The sequence below is a fragment of the Gekko japonicus genome, unplaced genomic scaffold (genome assembly GCF_001447785.1).
Source record: "Gekko japonicus isolate JY-2015 unplaced genomic scaffold, Gekko_japonicus_V1.1 scaffold1024, whole genome shotgun sequence".
Taxonomy (NCBI): domain Eukaryota; kingdom Metazoa; phylum Chordata; class Lepidosauria; order Squamata; family Gekkonidae; genus Gekko; species Gekko japonicus.
The window spans coordinates 151,736-168,733 of record NW_015175388.1 but is presented as its reverse complement, the minus strand read 5'-3'; the positions used below and the strand labels follow the sequence as shown (position 1 = coordinate 168,733).

Here is a 16,998-nt window from a genome sequence, read left to right as displayed (position 1 = left end):
GTAATCACAGGAGAAGGCATGGATTATAGAAAGCAGAAAACAAAATTTCTATACAGGGGGGGCATGCAGATCTGCCCTCACAGAGATCTTCTACTTGAATAAGCCTTGGTCTTAAAGATGCCACTGGACTCTGTGCATTCCTACCTACGGGGGGGGGCATGCAGATCTGCCCTCACAGAGAGCTTCTACCTGACTAAGCCTTGGTCTTAGAGGTGTCACTGGACTCTGTGCATTCCTACCTATGGGGGGGCATGCAGATCTGCTCTCACAGAGAGCTTCTACCTGAATAAGCCTTGGTCTTAGAGGTGCCACTGGACTCTGTCCGTGCCGGGCAAGAGGGGGGGCGGGGGGTCGGGAAGGGCTTTGCCGGGCTCCGCGCTTTAGTGCGTGACTGACAAGATGGGGGTTGGGAAGGGGGTTTGTCAGGCTCCACGCTTTAGCACACGCCTGGCAAGACCGGGGTGGTGGTGGGAAGGGCTTTGCCGGGCTCCACACTATAGCGCTCGCCTGGCAAGATGGGGGGGGGGGTCGGGAAGGGCTTTGCCGGGCCTGGAAAGGCAGGGGGGATATCCACAACTTACCATACTTCTTCTTTCTCCTTCTGGCTGACTGAGGGGAGCGCTGCTGGGAGCAGGGGGCGAGGCTTGCTACATGTCGCCGCCCCCTGGTCTCCTCTGCCGGAGCATCGCTCCAGTGAGCTCCGAGCCAAAACGAGGTCTGGTTGAAGTAATTGATCAGAATTCCTACTTCCAGTTTTGGTGAGGGAAGGAAGTCATTGTCTCATAGAGAACCGTTAACATTCACATAGTGCCTGGATATATATTGGGAGGGATATTGACTCTCCTACCTTTCCACCTGAAATGGATGGATAGGGTATATGTTTACAAGCAGAGTACCTCTTACAGAATATGTATTTGTTTATTTATTGACAGAATTTATAGGTCACCTCTCTTGAGTCCTGCTTGGAGCAGCTTACAAGTAAAACTAATAGCACAAAATCATAAAACATCACTATAAAAACAAAACAAGACATTAAAAACAAGTGAGGGACAAAAACAGCATCAAATAATCACTGAGCACCCTTAAAAATTCATTAAATAGACTTCAGAATATTTGTGAATAAGTAATCCAAGATACTTTGTCTCTCAGTTAATGTTGATTTTTTGTGTACTATAGAAGTAGAGAGCCCCACACAAAATAGATAAATAAGAAAATAAAAGAATACAAACCAAAAGTTGGCAAGCGACAGTGTTGCAGATATATCATAAGGGCAGACATAATTTCTGTTATAATGATGAAAGGCTAAGTTGCAGACAACCACGATATGTTAGTCCATTTTTTATGATTGTGCTGTTGAAAGATTTTTACTTGTAAGCAATGTTCCCTCTAAGCTGTGGAGTCTTGTGAGCAAAAATTCTACTTTGTGAGCTACTGGCATTAAAGTTGTGAGCCAGCGATTTGGCTGCTGCATAAATCAGTTTGCTCTGGAGCCATTCTTCCTGAGCTAAGACAAAAATCTGTGAGCCAGAGGTTAACAAATGGTGAGCCAGCTCACACTAACTCAGTTTAGAGGGAACACTGCTTGTAAGCTCATATATGTCACATCTTTCTTCATTTCCAAATCCCACATTTATTCTAGAGCACTGTTTCCCCTGTAAAAATGAATGTGTTCAGTTTGTCATTTTTTCTGAAAAAAGTTTGTATTTATTGGTATTGCTATGGTAGATGTATAATGACAAACAAGATCCTGGAATGTAATGGTTACAAATCATATTTATAGTGCTACTGTAGCTGTTCACCTGACTAATTTATTACTTAAAGATCAACTGAGAATTTCACAACAGCAGAAGTGGCTGATCAAATATTTAATTTAAAGTTTATGCACTGTTAAGTATGCTTCTGACTAATCAGTACTGGAGAACAATCTGGTCTTCATGTAGTAATGGAAAATAAGTAATAAACCCTTAAACATTTAAAAGGTTTCAGAGTGGATAGAAAAGAAATAGAGTTGCTAGTCATTTCACGAACAAAGCACTATGAAATTGTAAATGTCTCAAAAAGAAACTGAGTTTACCTTTTTGCTGTTACAGAACATAGTGAAGTTTCCTAGAACAAATTTTATTCTGTGGAGCAAACTGAAAATAGTTTGTGTCCACACTAGGGGAAGAACCCATGAATGATCAAGATGCCAGCCATGTCACACAGGGTTTGCTCAACTCTTTGAAGATTTCTGTTCAGATTAAAATCTGCTAAATGCTACATTTCCTCAGATTACCCTGAATTTCTTGCTTGCCTCAATTATAAATCCAGTGAGATAGGGTTGGTGATCATTAACTTGAATACAGCTCAGCAGCTGTACTGTCTCTATTCAGACATCATAAAGAACATCTTGTTTGTAACGCGAACATGCTGGAAGTCCTTGGCTGAATATACTCCCTCACCCCTTAAGTACCACTGGGAAATTGAAGATTTCCTGGTTTGAAACTAACTGCAGTCTCTGAGACCAAAGTGGGCAAAACAGCTGTCTACTGTAGTTCATTTTTATCCAAGGAGCTCTGGGCAACATATATTATTCTCAGTTTCCTATACAGTTTTCATAACAACCCTGTGAGGTAGGTTAAGTTATTTAAATTGGTTTGCTAGTTAGCTAAAACCCAAGCTTCTAAATCAGGATTGGTTTAGGATCCTGGTTTGTAAGCCAGAGAGCAAACCACTTGTTGTTTTGCCTCGTGTGGTTAACTCCAGACTAGTTATTTTGAGCTAAAGTCTGCTTTTGAGGTCTAAATGCAGCCACTGAATATGTGAAGCTATATCCACAGTGGAGTAAGTCACATTTTTTTTTTTAGCAACTTATGTACAAGAGGATAGCAAACACAGGGCATACAGCTCAAATAAGATAAGGGGTCTGCAAACCGTAGAAGAATTTGAGTGGAGACATTTCTTTAAGTAAAATTTAGCAGCCATCATACTTGAATCTGGAAATGTTAAAAAGTAGAATTATTTCATTGTCTGTGCACACTCTTTATTGAATATAATAGTACAAGAGGAGACCTATAAACATTGTTATTGTTTCCTCCTCTTCTTTAAAATGTGAAGACACACAGCCTGCTCTGTTTCTTAAAAGAGCCTGGCGGAAGGAGGCTGGGCTCAGAAAGTGAATGCCCAAGGGCATCCTCTGTCCAGTTCCTTTCCTGCATTTGGGTCCTGGGTTGAAGGGAAGCAAGCAGCAGACTGTTTGCCTCCTTCAGCCCAACTGCCAGCCTATCACTACAGGTCCTTTTCTGTTATCAACTTTTGCTGGTATGATGAAAGCAGTGCATACACATGTGCACGCACACAAAGCCTTTGGTCCTTACACGTACTGAAAGGTTCCCCTCCCCCAATGTGTGTGTTTTAAAAATGTTCCTTCAGGGCTTGAAGGAGGGAGTCCACTTAATATGCAGGCAATTCTTCAATTTTCTACTCAATACATTCACAGATGAGACAGCAACTTTAATAATGACTATATGAAGTATAATGCGCATGGTATTTCATTTGTTCCTTCATTTTCCAAAACTCTTTAAAGTTTTCCCTAATGTAGTAGTACTCCCTCTCTGGCTCACGAACCACATTTGCAATTCCTATAAATGAAAAGAGCCACATGAGTACTGCATGCCCTGCATACCACCCCATCATACACACATCAGACAGTATAACTATCAAATATATAGATGTAACTAGAGGCTGTGGGAAAGGGTGGGGGATGTTGAAGAGGACTGGACCTTCTCTTCCATCCCTGACACAAGACTCATAACTCAGGGAAGCTAGCAGCCTTCATTCTCTTCATCAGTGCTTGTTTCAAGAAGCAAATGACCTGCCAACCAGAAGCCCTACCAGGCAATGGCTTGGCCTAGGTTCCTGGATCATGGAGTAGATGCCACACTGAGGAACAGTGCTCTGAAGAGCCACAGGTGGCATGTCAAAGGTGGCATACAAAAGTATATTTTATTATTCTGATTTTGTCCTTCGTATTAACTTAAATATATTTTGGATGAATTGGTATTTATGAATGAAACTGAATTGAAGTTGAACATCATATATTTATAATGTTTTTGTAATCTCTATTAGGGACGGGCATGAACCTCATCATAAACCTAATTTCATGATGAACATCTCCTGGTTCATAAGCTGAGGGTTGTGCAATTGTGCCCGCAATGAACCTCCCATGACCCTCCATATTTTTTCCGGAGGTTCGTGTCGGGGTTCTTGCAGAAGACATGCTGGCACCAATCAATTAATCGGCAAAACAACAGGAGGATGGATTTCTTGGTGAACTCACCGCTTGGATTTCACTTGTGTTCGGTGTGCCTTTTGCAAGATCTTCCCCATCAGCAGAAAGGAGGGAGGGAAGATCTCCCAGGAAGAGAGATCTTCCTCCCCTCCATTCTGCTGGCCTCTACTGCATCATGAAATGAATCAGTTCAGTGAACGGGGAGGTTTGTGAAGGTTTGTTTTTCGTGTGACCCCATGAACCAATTTGTGTGACCCCATGAACCACGAACTGGGACGAACTGCCATTTTCCTGGCTTGTGCCCATCCCTATGCTCTACAGAGGAATTAATGTTCTTTTAGTCTGCTTGGGCACAATTCAAGGTTCTGCAGGGCTTCCGAGTGCGTATAGTACTCCACTCACATAGGGGCTGCCTCATTCTCTGGCTTGGAAAGTGCTGTCTGGCTGCCATGGGAATAATTATTGTACTTGTGAAGATTTCTCCAATTAATAGGACAGAATAAAATAGTCTCTGTATTTGGACATGTGTTTATGGGTTGTATCCTACCACTTTACTCAGCTACATGCAGAGCATTCCTCTGGGAGAAGAGGCTCCACATTGAAAGAGCAGAATAGCAGGATACAACCGTATGTGGTTTATCCAATTTAGAGCTTTCTTCATTGAAGAGTAGGAAATAAGGAAAAACGTTATTGCCCATAAAAGGTAGGGCAAAAAATACAATGGCTTGGAGCAGATGTAATGTGAAATTATTGTTTTGTACTACATAAACAACCCTGGGAGAAACCTTGGGCTTCTGTACTTCCTGTAGTCCTCAAACCCAACAAGGTAATTAGATATATTCCAGTTTTTGGCAGATCATAGTTTGCTGTTGCATTGGAACTATTCATTAACCTGAACTGAATATCAGGAACAAGCTAGTTTGCAAACTGTAGTTTGCTAGTTCATATGTAACAGCAAACTGTGATTTGCCCAAGGCCAAGAAGTAACATTAGTTTGCAACTTGTAAAGGGGGGAGCAACAGGAAGGAGTGTGTGCAAAGTCTTCTTCTCATAGAGCTAACTACACTCTTGCAGCATGTAACCAATAAACTGATAGTTGGTGGTTTTGAGTATTTTCTCATTACTCTTTGTTCCCCCACCCTGTTCACTTCTGATTTCAGGTTATGTTACCCATTCTTTCGAACAAGAAAAATCATGAATCCTGGCCACATTTTGTTTCACGGGACATGGAACGACATGTAGAAATCATGAAAAATAAAATATTTGTTATGAATGGAATTTTGTCAGGGAGAACTCTTCTTCCTATTCCAACGGTTGCAGCAGAGACAGACTTGAATGAGATGCATGATGAAAATAAGTAAGGAGTGTGTATACATATATCATAATAATAGACGTTCTTCATATTTGTTCAGTCAGAATTTGTTAAAGGCTTAGTATGGGTATTTTTAGAGTGTAAGGTATAAGATTAGAACTGGATAGTCACTACAGCAGGTCAGATGGATTCTGCCTGCAAAGGCTCATAAGATGATTTAACAGGTTGAAACACATGGGTCTGGGGGTAGGCCTCATTGAATATGTTACGCAGGAGGTATTTATTTTTATTTTATTTTTCACATTTATATCCCGCCCTCCCCAGTGGGTATTTAGCATGAGGGTGCAAGTTAGAAATGGGGAAAGCAAAAAGTATGACTTGTCATAGTTTTTAAATGGTTGTGGGAGTAAGGTGGATTATTATGATGGGGGGAGTGGAGTTTATTAGTTTTATGTATCCCACCCCTCTCAGCCTCACTATCATTAAGGAGATTGGCAATTTATGTATTCTTATCTATTAACCTTGTTTTCTGCTGCCATTATGTACCCTTAGGTAAATTATCCCTATTTTCCCTATTCATTTAACTGATCATCTATTATGCAGGTACACCTTCTGCTTATTTTCTTTAGCATGACTGTAACCAAGGGGACAATTAGGTGCTGCCACCATTTTACAGTTGAGTGCAGGCCATTTAAAATGCCATGAATGGGCTTGCAATATGATGAATGAGATCAGGTGCTCTTGTTCTCCCCCTCTTTTTCAAGTGCTGAAACAGCCGTGGGGGGCAATAAAATGGTAGTGGCATTGGACCTGGGGACACCATAATGTCCAGTTGTACCCTAAGAGAGGTGGCAGTCTTTATGCTAGTTCTCTTCCCTAATAAGTTCAGATACCCAATTTCCTTTATATCTCTGAGGTAACACTCACAGAACTTTGCTTGCATTGCTCTGAAGTCTTCTTTCATGTTGGTTCTTTCTTGGCTTGATTTGTTTATCTTGAAGATCCTGGCACATATATAAGGTGTCAGAACTGCTTACTGAAGATGCTGGAATAAGGACACCAAAGTGCTGTGCCTGAAAGACATTTCTTCCTTAGGCTCCTATTCTCCTGAGTTTCTATCTGCCTCCCAGTTCCCTTTCTAAATATTTTTTTCCCTATTGGTCAGCTGTTTCTTTGCTGTTCTCTTTTTTAGCTCTTTAAGCAGCTACATCTAGCAACCAGGAATCTCCCTCTTCACGTTCCATGAGCGCCTCACCAACTGACCCCAACTCTCCATACTCCGACTTCTTTTGGCTAGGCTGAGGATCAAAATACACAATACATATGGCAAGAGTCCAGACATGGGTGCCCTACTAGGCTCATCACCCGTGGGATCAGTGAAACTCACATTAAGGGCACTGTGTTGCCCTGCATGGCTCCAAAGGCTGTGAAGCGAGGTGGGGTTTCAGGCTTCTCTCCTGCGTTGTTTTCACCAGTGGAAACAGCTGCAGCAGGGGTTGTTTGTCTCTTTCTTGGACTCCATGTATCCATCCCAACCCTGATATTGGCTTATTCTCTCCAACTAGGCCCTTCAATCAGTTAAAACATCCCATGTCTCAGGCTTCATGTCATTGGTTCTAAACTAGAATAAAGTGGCTAAACTGTACACTAACTGATTGACCATTAACTTGACCAATCGGATGGGAACATTTCGAATCCTTCTGTGTATTTAAATATGAGGAAAATCAATGTTATTAAACTAACTTGCCTGAGATATTTCCCTTCCTGCAAAGAACAAGTTGTGATGGCCTTGGGAGGGATGGAAATCTTGTCACATTGAGTATTTGGCATTTCTTTTATGGGCTATATTTGTATATGTAGATTTAAGAATAAAATTTATGTTTAATAAATAAATAAATATGAGGAAAACCCTGCTGAAAATGTCAGAAAATGACTCCCTTGGTAACTATAACTAGGCATCAGCTCCACTGCATGGCAGGCTTTCAGGTGCCTACATGTTCCGTAGTATTATTTCTCTCCCAGATGTAAAATAATCTCACATTTGCTTTATAACTTAGTATTAAAAGTTACTTTTTAAACATATGGAACTATTAGTTAAACTGTTTATGTACAATTGATAACTTTCCACACAGTATTTTAGCTGTTTCTCCATAGGGGCTAAGGAAGTCACTGTAAATTAGATGAAGCTGGGAAGACAATTAGCAAGTACAAAGCTGGAGAGGAAAAATGAGTCTGAACAGAGAGATTTATACACTACATATAACACACCTGTAATAATAACTTATATGTATATGACACATTTGAACAGAGAAATGCATTTTTAAGCCAAACCTCAGGTCTTTTCCAGGGAAACCATAGCAGACTTTGCCGGGTAGCATAGACATCTTCATTAAGTTCAACAGGACCAAATTAAAGAACCACTTTATGTATGAAAATGTCCTTCCTTATTTATTTCATTTATATTCTACTTTTATTCCATCTTAAAAGGCAGCATACAGAGATATCCCAGGCAGTCTTCTGTCTAAGCACTAAGACCTCAGTATTGTGTTTCTTCAGACCATACCCTGGGATCATAGACATTATAATTAGTTTGTAATACTATCTAACATCAACTAAAGACATATGTCTGTGTGGCATTTTCTAGTGTAAAAGAGAAAGAGTCTTTATTCAGTTGTACTTTTGAAGTAAAAAAGGGAATTATGTGATGCAAAACATAAAGCTGACAGGGTGTGTTAACACTCAGCAGTACCATACATTGGTCGAGTTCAGACTGGCAATTTGAAGCGCTAGGGAGTCGTGGCAAAGAAGACCCGGAACAGACCCCGAACAGCTTGGTTGCGGTATTCCCGTTCACACTGCAGTGAATGAAGCGGGAGGATACCATGGAGAAAGCGCAAGGGAGCATTCGTACTGTTGGCCCGCCCCTGGCGGGCTGTTAGCGGCTGTTTTTGCGCTCCGCTGCATGCGCCTAGCGCATGGGTGTCTGACTGTGGGTTGTTCCCGCCTTAGCAGCACTTGCGTTCCCACTCGGAACTGGAATCAACCCGCTCTACACACGGTTTGCTACCACTTTCATCTGGTACTTTTTAAACTCGGTTGGGAAGCAGCACAAGACAGCTTGAGTATGACTGGGAGACGCCTGAAAGATGTGCCTGTGTGAACCCACCCCTTTAGTCCGCTCCTGAAACGCTCCTGAAATGTTTGGCTGCCGGGCCAAACTCCCAGTCTGAACTCGGCCATTATAACCATACAAAAAGAATAAGAGTAGGACAGCAATTCAGAGCAGCCAAATTCAGGGTCAAGCTAGCTGTGCCAGGAGAGCAAAAATCTCTATAAGTTTTTAAAGGACATATTACATTGACAAAGGGCCTCAAGTCAGATCAAAGCTATGTGAGGAGGGTAGAGTGAGTTTAATTCTTCTGTTTCCACATGTTTTTGCTAATTGAAACTAGAAACCCTGCACTGTTATCAACTACTTATAGGAAAAAAGATGCGTAGCTATATTTTGCCTGTAACAGCATGGGGAACCCATTTTCTGTTTGTCTATGGGTGGAAAGGTTAAAGCCTCCGCACATGGCCATAACTGAACGTATGAAAATATTGGGAAGATCCAGTTGCAGGTCTCCCAGCATCTCATGTGTTTTGACTTTTGGTATCCTTTTATACTATATTTTAGGGAATAGGAACTCTGCTGTTTTTCTTTATATCTTTCAGGCAAGATTCTTATACAAGGTCAGTGCTACATGCAATAGAATCCATGATTATCAAGTGGTCTCATCAAATTCGAGATATCGTGGAACGGAATTCAGCTCAAACTCTTCTTTATGGCTTTCATCCAGATCCAATGATTGAGCTTAAGTTTTGGAAGGAAAGAAAAGATAACCTGTATTATATATATAAGCAAGTATGTAATTTCTCATGGCGCATGAAAATGTGGAAACTTAATGCATATTGCCAAGTCACCTAAAGTTTTTGAGGGAAGGTGATGTGATAAAGTAGAGCTGTAGTAGTCAGAAACATTTTACAGTATTTGGATCCTTTCTCACAATTTACTTGTTTACATATTTTCACAACATTGTGCAATTTTTGGTTAAAGTGGTGGAGCTTTAAAAGTCTCTAGTTATTTTCAGCTGTATTAAGCTTCCATATATCCTTGTGTAGGAGCGCAGCCCTGTTTGCTTTGGGTATAAAGCAGTTCCATTAGGTGCAGAAGGCCTCCATGCTGTCTTCAGCAAGATGCCACTCTTAATTTCCCCACCATGCTGTCTGGGCCATGTGACCGTGTTTGTCTTCCAACTGCACTACACTGTAGCCAAAGCACTCATTTTGATGGACACTTTCCTGCAACTCATGCTGAAGCGCTCATGCTGCCAAGACCTCTGGTATATGTGTTACATGCACGAAAAGGAGTGGAATCTTGATACATCCTCCCTTGAACTAACTGTGCTTGCTGGAATGGAATGCTGGATGTCGAACTGAGATAGTGATGAAGAGAAGAGGTCTACTGGTTTCCAGTAGAGCTGATTTGCACCTTCCTCTTCACACAGGAAATTAGCAGGAAACAGGCTTGGTTGAAAAACAATGGTTTGCTGCTGAGGGAACCAGCCTGGGGAATATTCAGCTAGTGTGACCTCTCTTTCTGTTCCCATCCTTCTGCCCATCTTAATCTTTTTGCAGCAAACCATACTTTGCCAAACTTCTTTGGAGGTAAACCACAAATCATAGCTTTCTAGTTTGACTCTAACATCAAATTAGAGCTTGCTGTGAAGCACAACAATCAAATAAGATTTCAGTAGATGAAAAGGGAATCCACAAGCTTGAGGATTCTCCAGGCTTAACTGTATAGTGTGGCAAACCAAGATTTACTTTAGTTGGTGAATAAATGGGTTGGTGAATAAAACCTGTGCAGCTAGTCCAGGAAATCTTTATGTCCCTATGCTACTAATAATCTCCCCACCCCTGACCACCTTTAACCCTTAAAGTGTTCCATAAACGAATACTAGGATGAACATGATTCATTTGGATTGGGGACTTACATTTTAATTTTCAAGCTCATGCTCAGCTGTTTGTGAAATTTTCATTGTTCCAAACTGTTGCTTATCCTTTTGCGTACTAGAGTGAATTCTTAAAAACATGAGTTCTTACAAATGCATGAAAATATTTTGTTAGTGGAAATCTCTTGTACTTTTCTAATTCTAGCTTCAGAGTCCTGTTGTTCAGAAAATGATTAGGATTTTAAAAGCCAAGAACAGCAGCTATTATCCTACTTTTCAGGACATTTACAAGGAAGTAGAAAATGGTAAGTGTTCTCTGAATAACATGCATATATGTTCTGTCTGCATTTATGTATATATGTTATAGAATGAGCTATAATAGTGTTTGATGTTTGACTGTAAGTAGCATTAATAATTAATTGGTCAGTGCTTTGGAATGTATTCACATTAAATCAAGCAGTTCTAGTTTCTTAGTTGTCCTCATTATTTACTTGTACAAAGTTTGCCTGGATATTTTCCTTCTATTAAAGAGGGAAAATACTTGTATGTTTTATGAATATTACTTTGAGGTTATTAAGTTCAATGAATCAGTAGATAGTTTAACTTCTAACAGAATAATGGTTAGTGTAATTACCCATTTGCTGTTTTTTCAATACTTTGTGTTTACTTATTGACCAAAGGATATGTCAATAAAATATAGTTGTAATGCTTGTTATTTTTTTTATAGGACACTTTATTTCTTAGTCACAGAGTTTTGCAAATAATTAAACTTTTCATGGTTGTGTTAGGCAGGTGAACGTTATATCCATTTCAAAATTTGCAAGAAAAGAAAATGTATTTTATATTTTTATAGTTGTAGGATAGTCTCACATGAACAGACACTAGGAGAAATAATTCATTTTGATGTTGTTGAAGTTATTAATTTACTTAGAGTCATTAGAATTTCTTCATTTACTTTTAAGGCATCTGGCCTTCAAAAGAGATATTGGGCAGTTCTTCATTTTTAATAAAGTATATAATTTTACCGTTAGATTGGCATGTGTAGATCATTCATTTCCTTCTTAGATGAGAGTATCTTAAAGGACAGCTGTTACCTGTGTTAAGAGCCTACACCACAACCTGATTCAAAATAGAGCATGTGGAATGACACACCAATTTAGGTAGAACTGTAAAAGGGCATAACAGTTTTTTCCTTAAATGGCTACTCACCCAAATTCTGTTGTCTGGTTATTAGTCCTTATTCAAGCTGGCAGTCTAGCAAAGTGGTTGTTTGATTACTTCCTCTTTCATCTTATTGACCAGTAATGATGAAGTATTTGAGAGGAGACTAGCAAGTAGAATGAATGATTTAGCCTAGGCTGATACTTTACTTGAAGTAACACTTGCCATTGTGTGGTTCTAGATCTCACATCAACCATATAGATTACCTCAGATATGAAACAACTGCTCTGCAATTATGACAAATTACAGAAGGGCCTGGCTGAGCTTTCTTTCAAAAAATTGAGGAAAGGCTGCATGAATTGGCTACCTGCACAGTCAGGTGTTGGTGTGGACTGGCTAGTTCATAAGTGAGGTTATGTGCAAGGGGAAGGGAGAATGCGTTTGCCATTTAAAAAACAATGTCACAAATGGTACTATATGAAGTAGAGTAAGCCTTTTTGCATTTAGCATCTCATTTGGGGTAATTTTTTGTTTTTGCTAGGAGTTTGGGTGGACTCATATTACAAGGCATTCATATTACCACTTTGATATGCTGTCAGATTGAACAAGGCTCTCCTTACCTGGATGCTTCCACGTGTTGGGGATTGTGTAAATCGGTCTTAACAGTCTTCAGTTGCTGGAGTAGCTAAGCCTCTCCTGCCAATTTTGAGTGAAAATTTTTTTCTCAGTCTTCTGTGTAAATTTAATTTAATTTAATCTTTGGATGGTTGATTTAGAATACAACTTTTGAAGCTTGTGATCTTAGACAAGTAAGAGCAGGACTGTGGTAAAACAAAGTTTTATGGACAAATTATCAGATTTAGTACTGCTAAATGTAGACTCTGCTTAGCTTTGCAAAACTGACTTTCTTTTAAAATTTAGGTGGGTAGTTGTGTTGCAGCAGAACAAAGTATGAGTCCAGTGGCACCTTTAAGACCAACAAAGTTTTATTCTGGGTATAAATTTCATGTGTGTGTGCAAACTAAAATAAAAGTTTGTTGGTCTTAAAGGTGCCACTGGAATCAAAATTTGTCCTGTTTCTTGTAAAATGGTAATTTTCATTTATATGTTAGTGTAGGACACTGAATAATTTTATCTCTGACACAGGGAAAGATGAAATTCCAATTATTGTTAGGCTGCTATCTACAGATTGTTCTAGGTGGTGCAGAAGAGTAGATAGTATTCTAGTTTAGAAAGCATAATAGTGTTTGATGTGTGTGGGTTAAACAGCACAGGGTTTTTAAACTTGTATTGCTACAGAATATGAACACAGTGATAGCATAGAGGCCAATATAAAGTATGTAATCCTGTCTGTTTATTTTATGGATTAAAGTGTGTGTGTGGGGGGGTGTAGTTGTACTCTGGTACCAAGTACTAGTACCTTTGGGGGAAGAGTTCTCCAAGTTCTGAAGGGGGAACTGGTGGCAATATATGAGTACTGGCACACGTTTTTTAAACACAAAAAGCCCTGGATTAAACTAAATTTGCATTGATGGAATATGAGTACAGAGTACTTTTTTCTCAGTTTAAATCAGAGCTTTTGTATTCCACATTTTCACCACTGACAAAAGAGTGCAATAGTGCAGAAGAATTTAGCTTCATGAGAATTTTGACTTTGGCATTGTTAAAAGAAAGTTCTGAGCCTCCAGCATTGTAGGAAAAATATGGGCATGTGTTTTGCTGTGTCTTTACTGAATATTTTATTGTGGGCCTAGATCAGTGGTTCCCAAACCTTTTCAGGCCACACGAAGCCAACTTGGGAGCCAGCAGGAACTCCGTTCCTGTGCGTTCCTGCCCAAAAATAGCCATTGTCTACTCAGACTGGCAATGGCTCTGCAGGGTCTCAGACAGAGGTCTTTCACATCACCTACTGCCTGGTCCTTTAACTGGAGATGCTGGGGATTGAACCTGGGACCTTCTGCATGTCAAGCAGAAGCTCTGCCACTGAGCAACAGCCCCTCCACCTTGGTTCCATAAATTAACCCCCAGTGTCCCCTATCCTATGTAAAGTATTATTCAGAACAGCATTTTTTGGAGGGGGTGTAGTGTTAAGTGCCCTACATGCCTGACAGGAGAGAATGAAGATTCCCAGACACTTCCCACAATTAGAAAAGACACCTTTAGACATTTCTCTGCTGGTTTGACATATTTATTTCTTTACAACTGTTGACCTTATAACCTTAACTTGTTATTTAGTGTCACTTTGCATATCTTGATCATCATCATGTTGCATGTTAATTTGCTGTTCTTTCTCTGGCTATGTTTGAACCTTGACTGACATTCTCATACCTTGAATAAACCTTTGTTGGTTTTAAAGGTGCCATTGGACTCTAAATTTGTTGTACTGCTTCAGACCAACATGGCTGACTAACTGAATTAATTGCACATTTATTCAAAATCCAATTAAAACTTTTTAGTTTAATTTATTCAACAAAATTGATGGACTTGTTTCAGTGATACCAACTTTTTAAAGTCTGATAGCAAGACCCTTTGATACCACATTTAGTAACTACTTCACTGTTCAATAAATTTTTCATGTGATGGATGGGCTTGATGAAGTGATACAAGTTTCCCAGTGTCTGGTTTAAAATGATTTAGCAAGAATCTTTCCAGAAATGGCATGTATGCTTCGAAAACTCTTTGTGCTAGCCTACCTGGCACCAAACTGAACACACTAGTTTCATCCTCTCTAATCTTTTAAATCCCCCTGCCGCTGGCTTTAGCTACCCCATCTTGTTTTGCCTTATGGAGGCCATGGTTTTAATACTGTCTTTTTAATTGCTGTTTTTTAGGACATTCAATATCTTATCCAGGGGCCGTTTCCTGCCGGAGCTCGCCAGTACGGAGCTCCGCCAGTCAGAAACCCGGGGGCGGGGACATAAGCCCCGCCCCCTGCTCCCAGCAGCCAGCAGCCCGGACGGCCCATTCCGCCGAAGGCGCTCCCCGGGGAAAACTCTCATCCCCATCTCGGTCCCGGACGGCAACTCTCCCCTTCCCCCCGGTCTCGGGCCAGCACGGCTTGCTCGGCCCGGATGGCCCATCCCTATCCCCAAGCTCCCCGGCGGAGCGCGAAGGTGCTCCACGGGGAAAACTCTCCCCTTCCCTCCGGTCTCAGGCCAGCACGGCTTACTCGGCCCGGACGGCCCATCCCCAAGCTCCCCGGCGGAGCACGAAGGCGCTCCACGGGGAAAACTCCCCCCCCCAGTCTCGGGCCAGCAAGGCTGCTTAGCAGTCTTGCTGGGCCCAGATGGCCCATCCCCGGGTCTCCTACCATTCTATTATTTATTTCTATTTTTATATCACACTTTTTATTTTGCCACAAGTTTGAAGTCTTTCTGCAGTCTAAGGAGACTTCTTGCAACTTTCTTCTTTTGGAGAAAAGAGACACTGAATTTGTAGGACGGCTCCTTGGAGTATGTGGATCCACCCAATATCTTAAGTGGAAATCTGAAACATTTGGAATGGCTTATGTGAAAATCCATTCTGTTGTGTGTAGATTTGTGCGTGGAAAATAGAAAAGGTCAACAATGATTCTCTTTACACAGAGACACAGAGAAGTGGGGCATCTCAGGGCCAGGACCCCCTCCCACTTACGATCCAGGCCTCCCGATTTCCCATCCATCCGGTTTATTTTATTTTTCACGCAGGCCACAGTCTCACCGAGCCACCCTGCCTGCCGGTGCTCCTGCCTCTCTCCTTTGCCGCTGCTTTTTTAAAAAAAATACTCTCTAGTCGCTCCTGACGCAGCCCGGGGGTGGTGGTGGTATGCAGGGGTGCCCCCCGACTTATTTAAATGTCCCCCCCAAGTAAAAAATCCTGGCTACAGCCCTGTAAATATTACACATTACAGTATACAGATTGTGTGTGCTCTCCTCCTTCCATTTAATGTCACAGTCACATTCGCACATGAGCTATGAGTTCTCTTCTGTTCCTCAATGTAGTGCTCGATTACAGGAAGACTGCTATACATGCCGATGGCGCTTCAGCTTTCCTCCCCACCCCGGGATGGCTCATTCCATCGGCTCCCCCTTTAGAGGGGGATTTCCAGCCAGCCCTCAAAGCAGCCCCTTTTCTTCGCTCGCTAAGCCTAGCCTCGCAGGGTAGTCAAGATCTGCCTTCCTCCCCAGCCTCTTTACTTTCGTTTTCACCCGAGGAGCTGCTGCCTAGCCGACTAGCTGACCAATGGTTTCCCCGCCTGGAAAAGGGACACCGCGGGCTTGGAATCCGCAACCGTGGCCCAGGCGAGGGCTGAGCGGGGAAAGGAGAGAGCCTCCAGGTACGCCCGGACGGCCCATCCCCAAGCTCCCCGGCAGATGTGTGGGCTTGGGGACAGCCAAAGAAGCAGGATGTCAGGGCCCCGGTCTCCCCAGAGACACTCACAAGCTTGTCATTCACATTTTAGTTGTACTGCACATCAAGATTTGAGGTAAAGCTGTATCAGGCAGCCTTGTAGAATTGCTAGTGGGGTCTAAGGAGGGACCAGTCAGGAAGGGCGTTGCAGGTGTAGGACATTCCTTTCACTGGGACAGGGATGGCAGTCAGGCTGTGGTCATCTAAAACAGATCAGAAGGGGAGAGGAGAGGTCTTCAACCTGCACTCATGTACAGAAGTAGCCATTTGCCCAGTGCAGGCCTTGCTGTGGGCACTTGTGCCAGGTGTACTGACTGTATGGTTGGATATGTGGCAGCAGCATATCTGGAAGGGTGCAATTCATCCTGGGCCTGTATAAATCAATGGTGCGACCTCATTTGGAGTACTGTGTACAGTTCTGGTCACCACACTCAAAAAGGATATTATAGCATTGGAAAAAGTGCATTGGAAAACTCCCTTCCCCCGGGTCTGACAGACAGTGGGAGGGCTTCTGGTGTTCTGGCCCCACTGCCAGACCTCCTGATGGCCCCTGGTATTTTTGGCCCCTGTGTAACAGAGTGTTGGACTGGAGGGGCCATTGGCCTGATCCAGCATTGGCTTCTCTTATGTTCTTATGTCTGGGGCAAGGGATGCTCTGTATTCTTGGTGCTTGGGGGGGACAGTTGGAGGGCTTCTGGTGTTCTGGCCCCACTGCCAGACCTCCTGATGGCCCCTGGTATTTTTGGCCCCTGTGTAACAGAGTGTTGGACTGGAGGGGCTATTGGCCCGCCTGAGCATTGGCTTCTCTTATGTTCTTATGTCTGCGGCAAGGGATGCTCTGTATTCTTGGTGCTTGGGGGGGCAGTGGGAGG

At 42.0% G+C, this 16,998-nt stretch overlaps 1 protein-coding gene across 1 annotated transcript in view; it reads left to right on the top strand.

Moving 5' to 3' along the window:
* LOC107122524 (dynein heavy chain 11, axonemal-like) overlaps positions 1-16,998 on the top strand; it is a gene marked incomplete at its 3' end in the record, with an annotated part of 172,393 nt that overhangs the window by 4,565 nt on the left and 150,830 nt on the right. Inside the window, exons 3-5 of the mRNA XM_015425640.1 lie at positions 5,431-5,627; positions 9,297-9,486; positions 10,782-10,881. Of these exons, the coding sequence (XP_015281126.1) occupies positions 5,431-5,627; positions 9,297-9,486; positions 10,782-10,881 (487 nt within the window). The remainder of the gene's footprint in view (positions 1-5,430; positions 5,628-9,296; positions 9,487-10,781; positions 10,882-16,998) is intronic.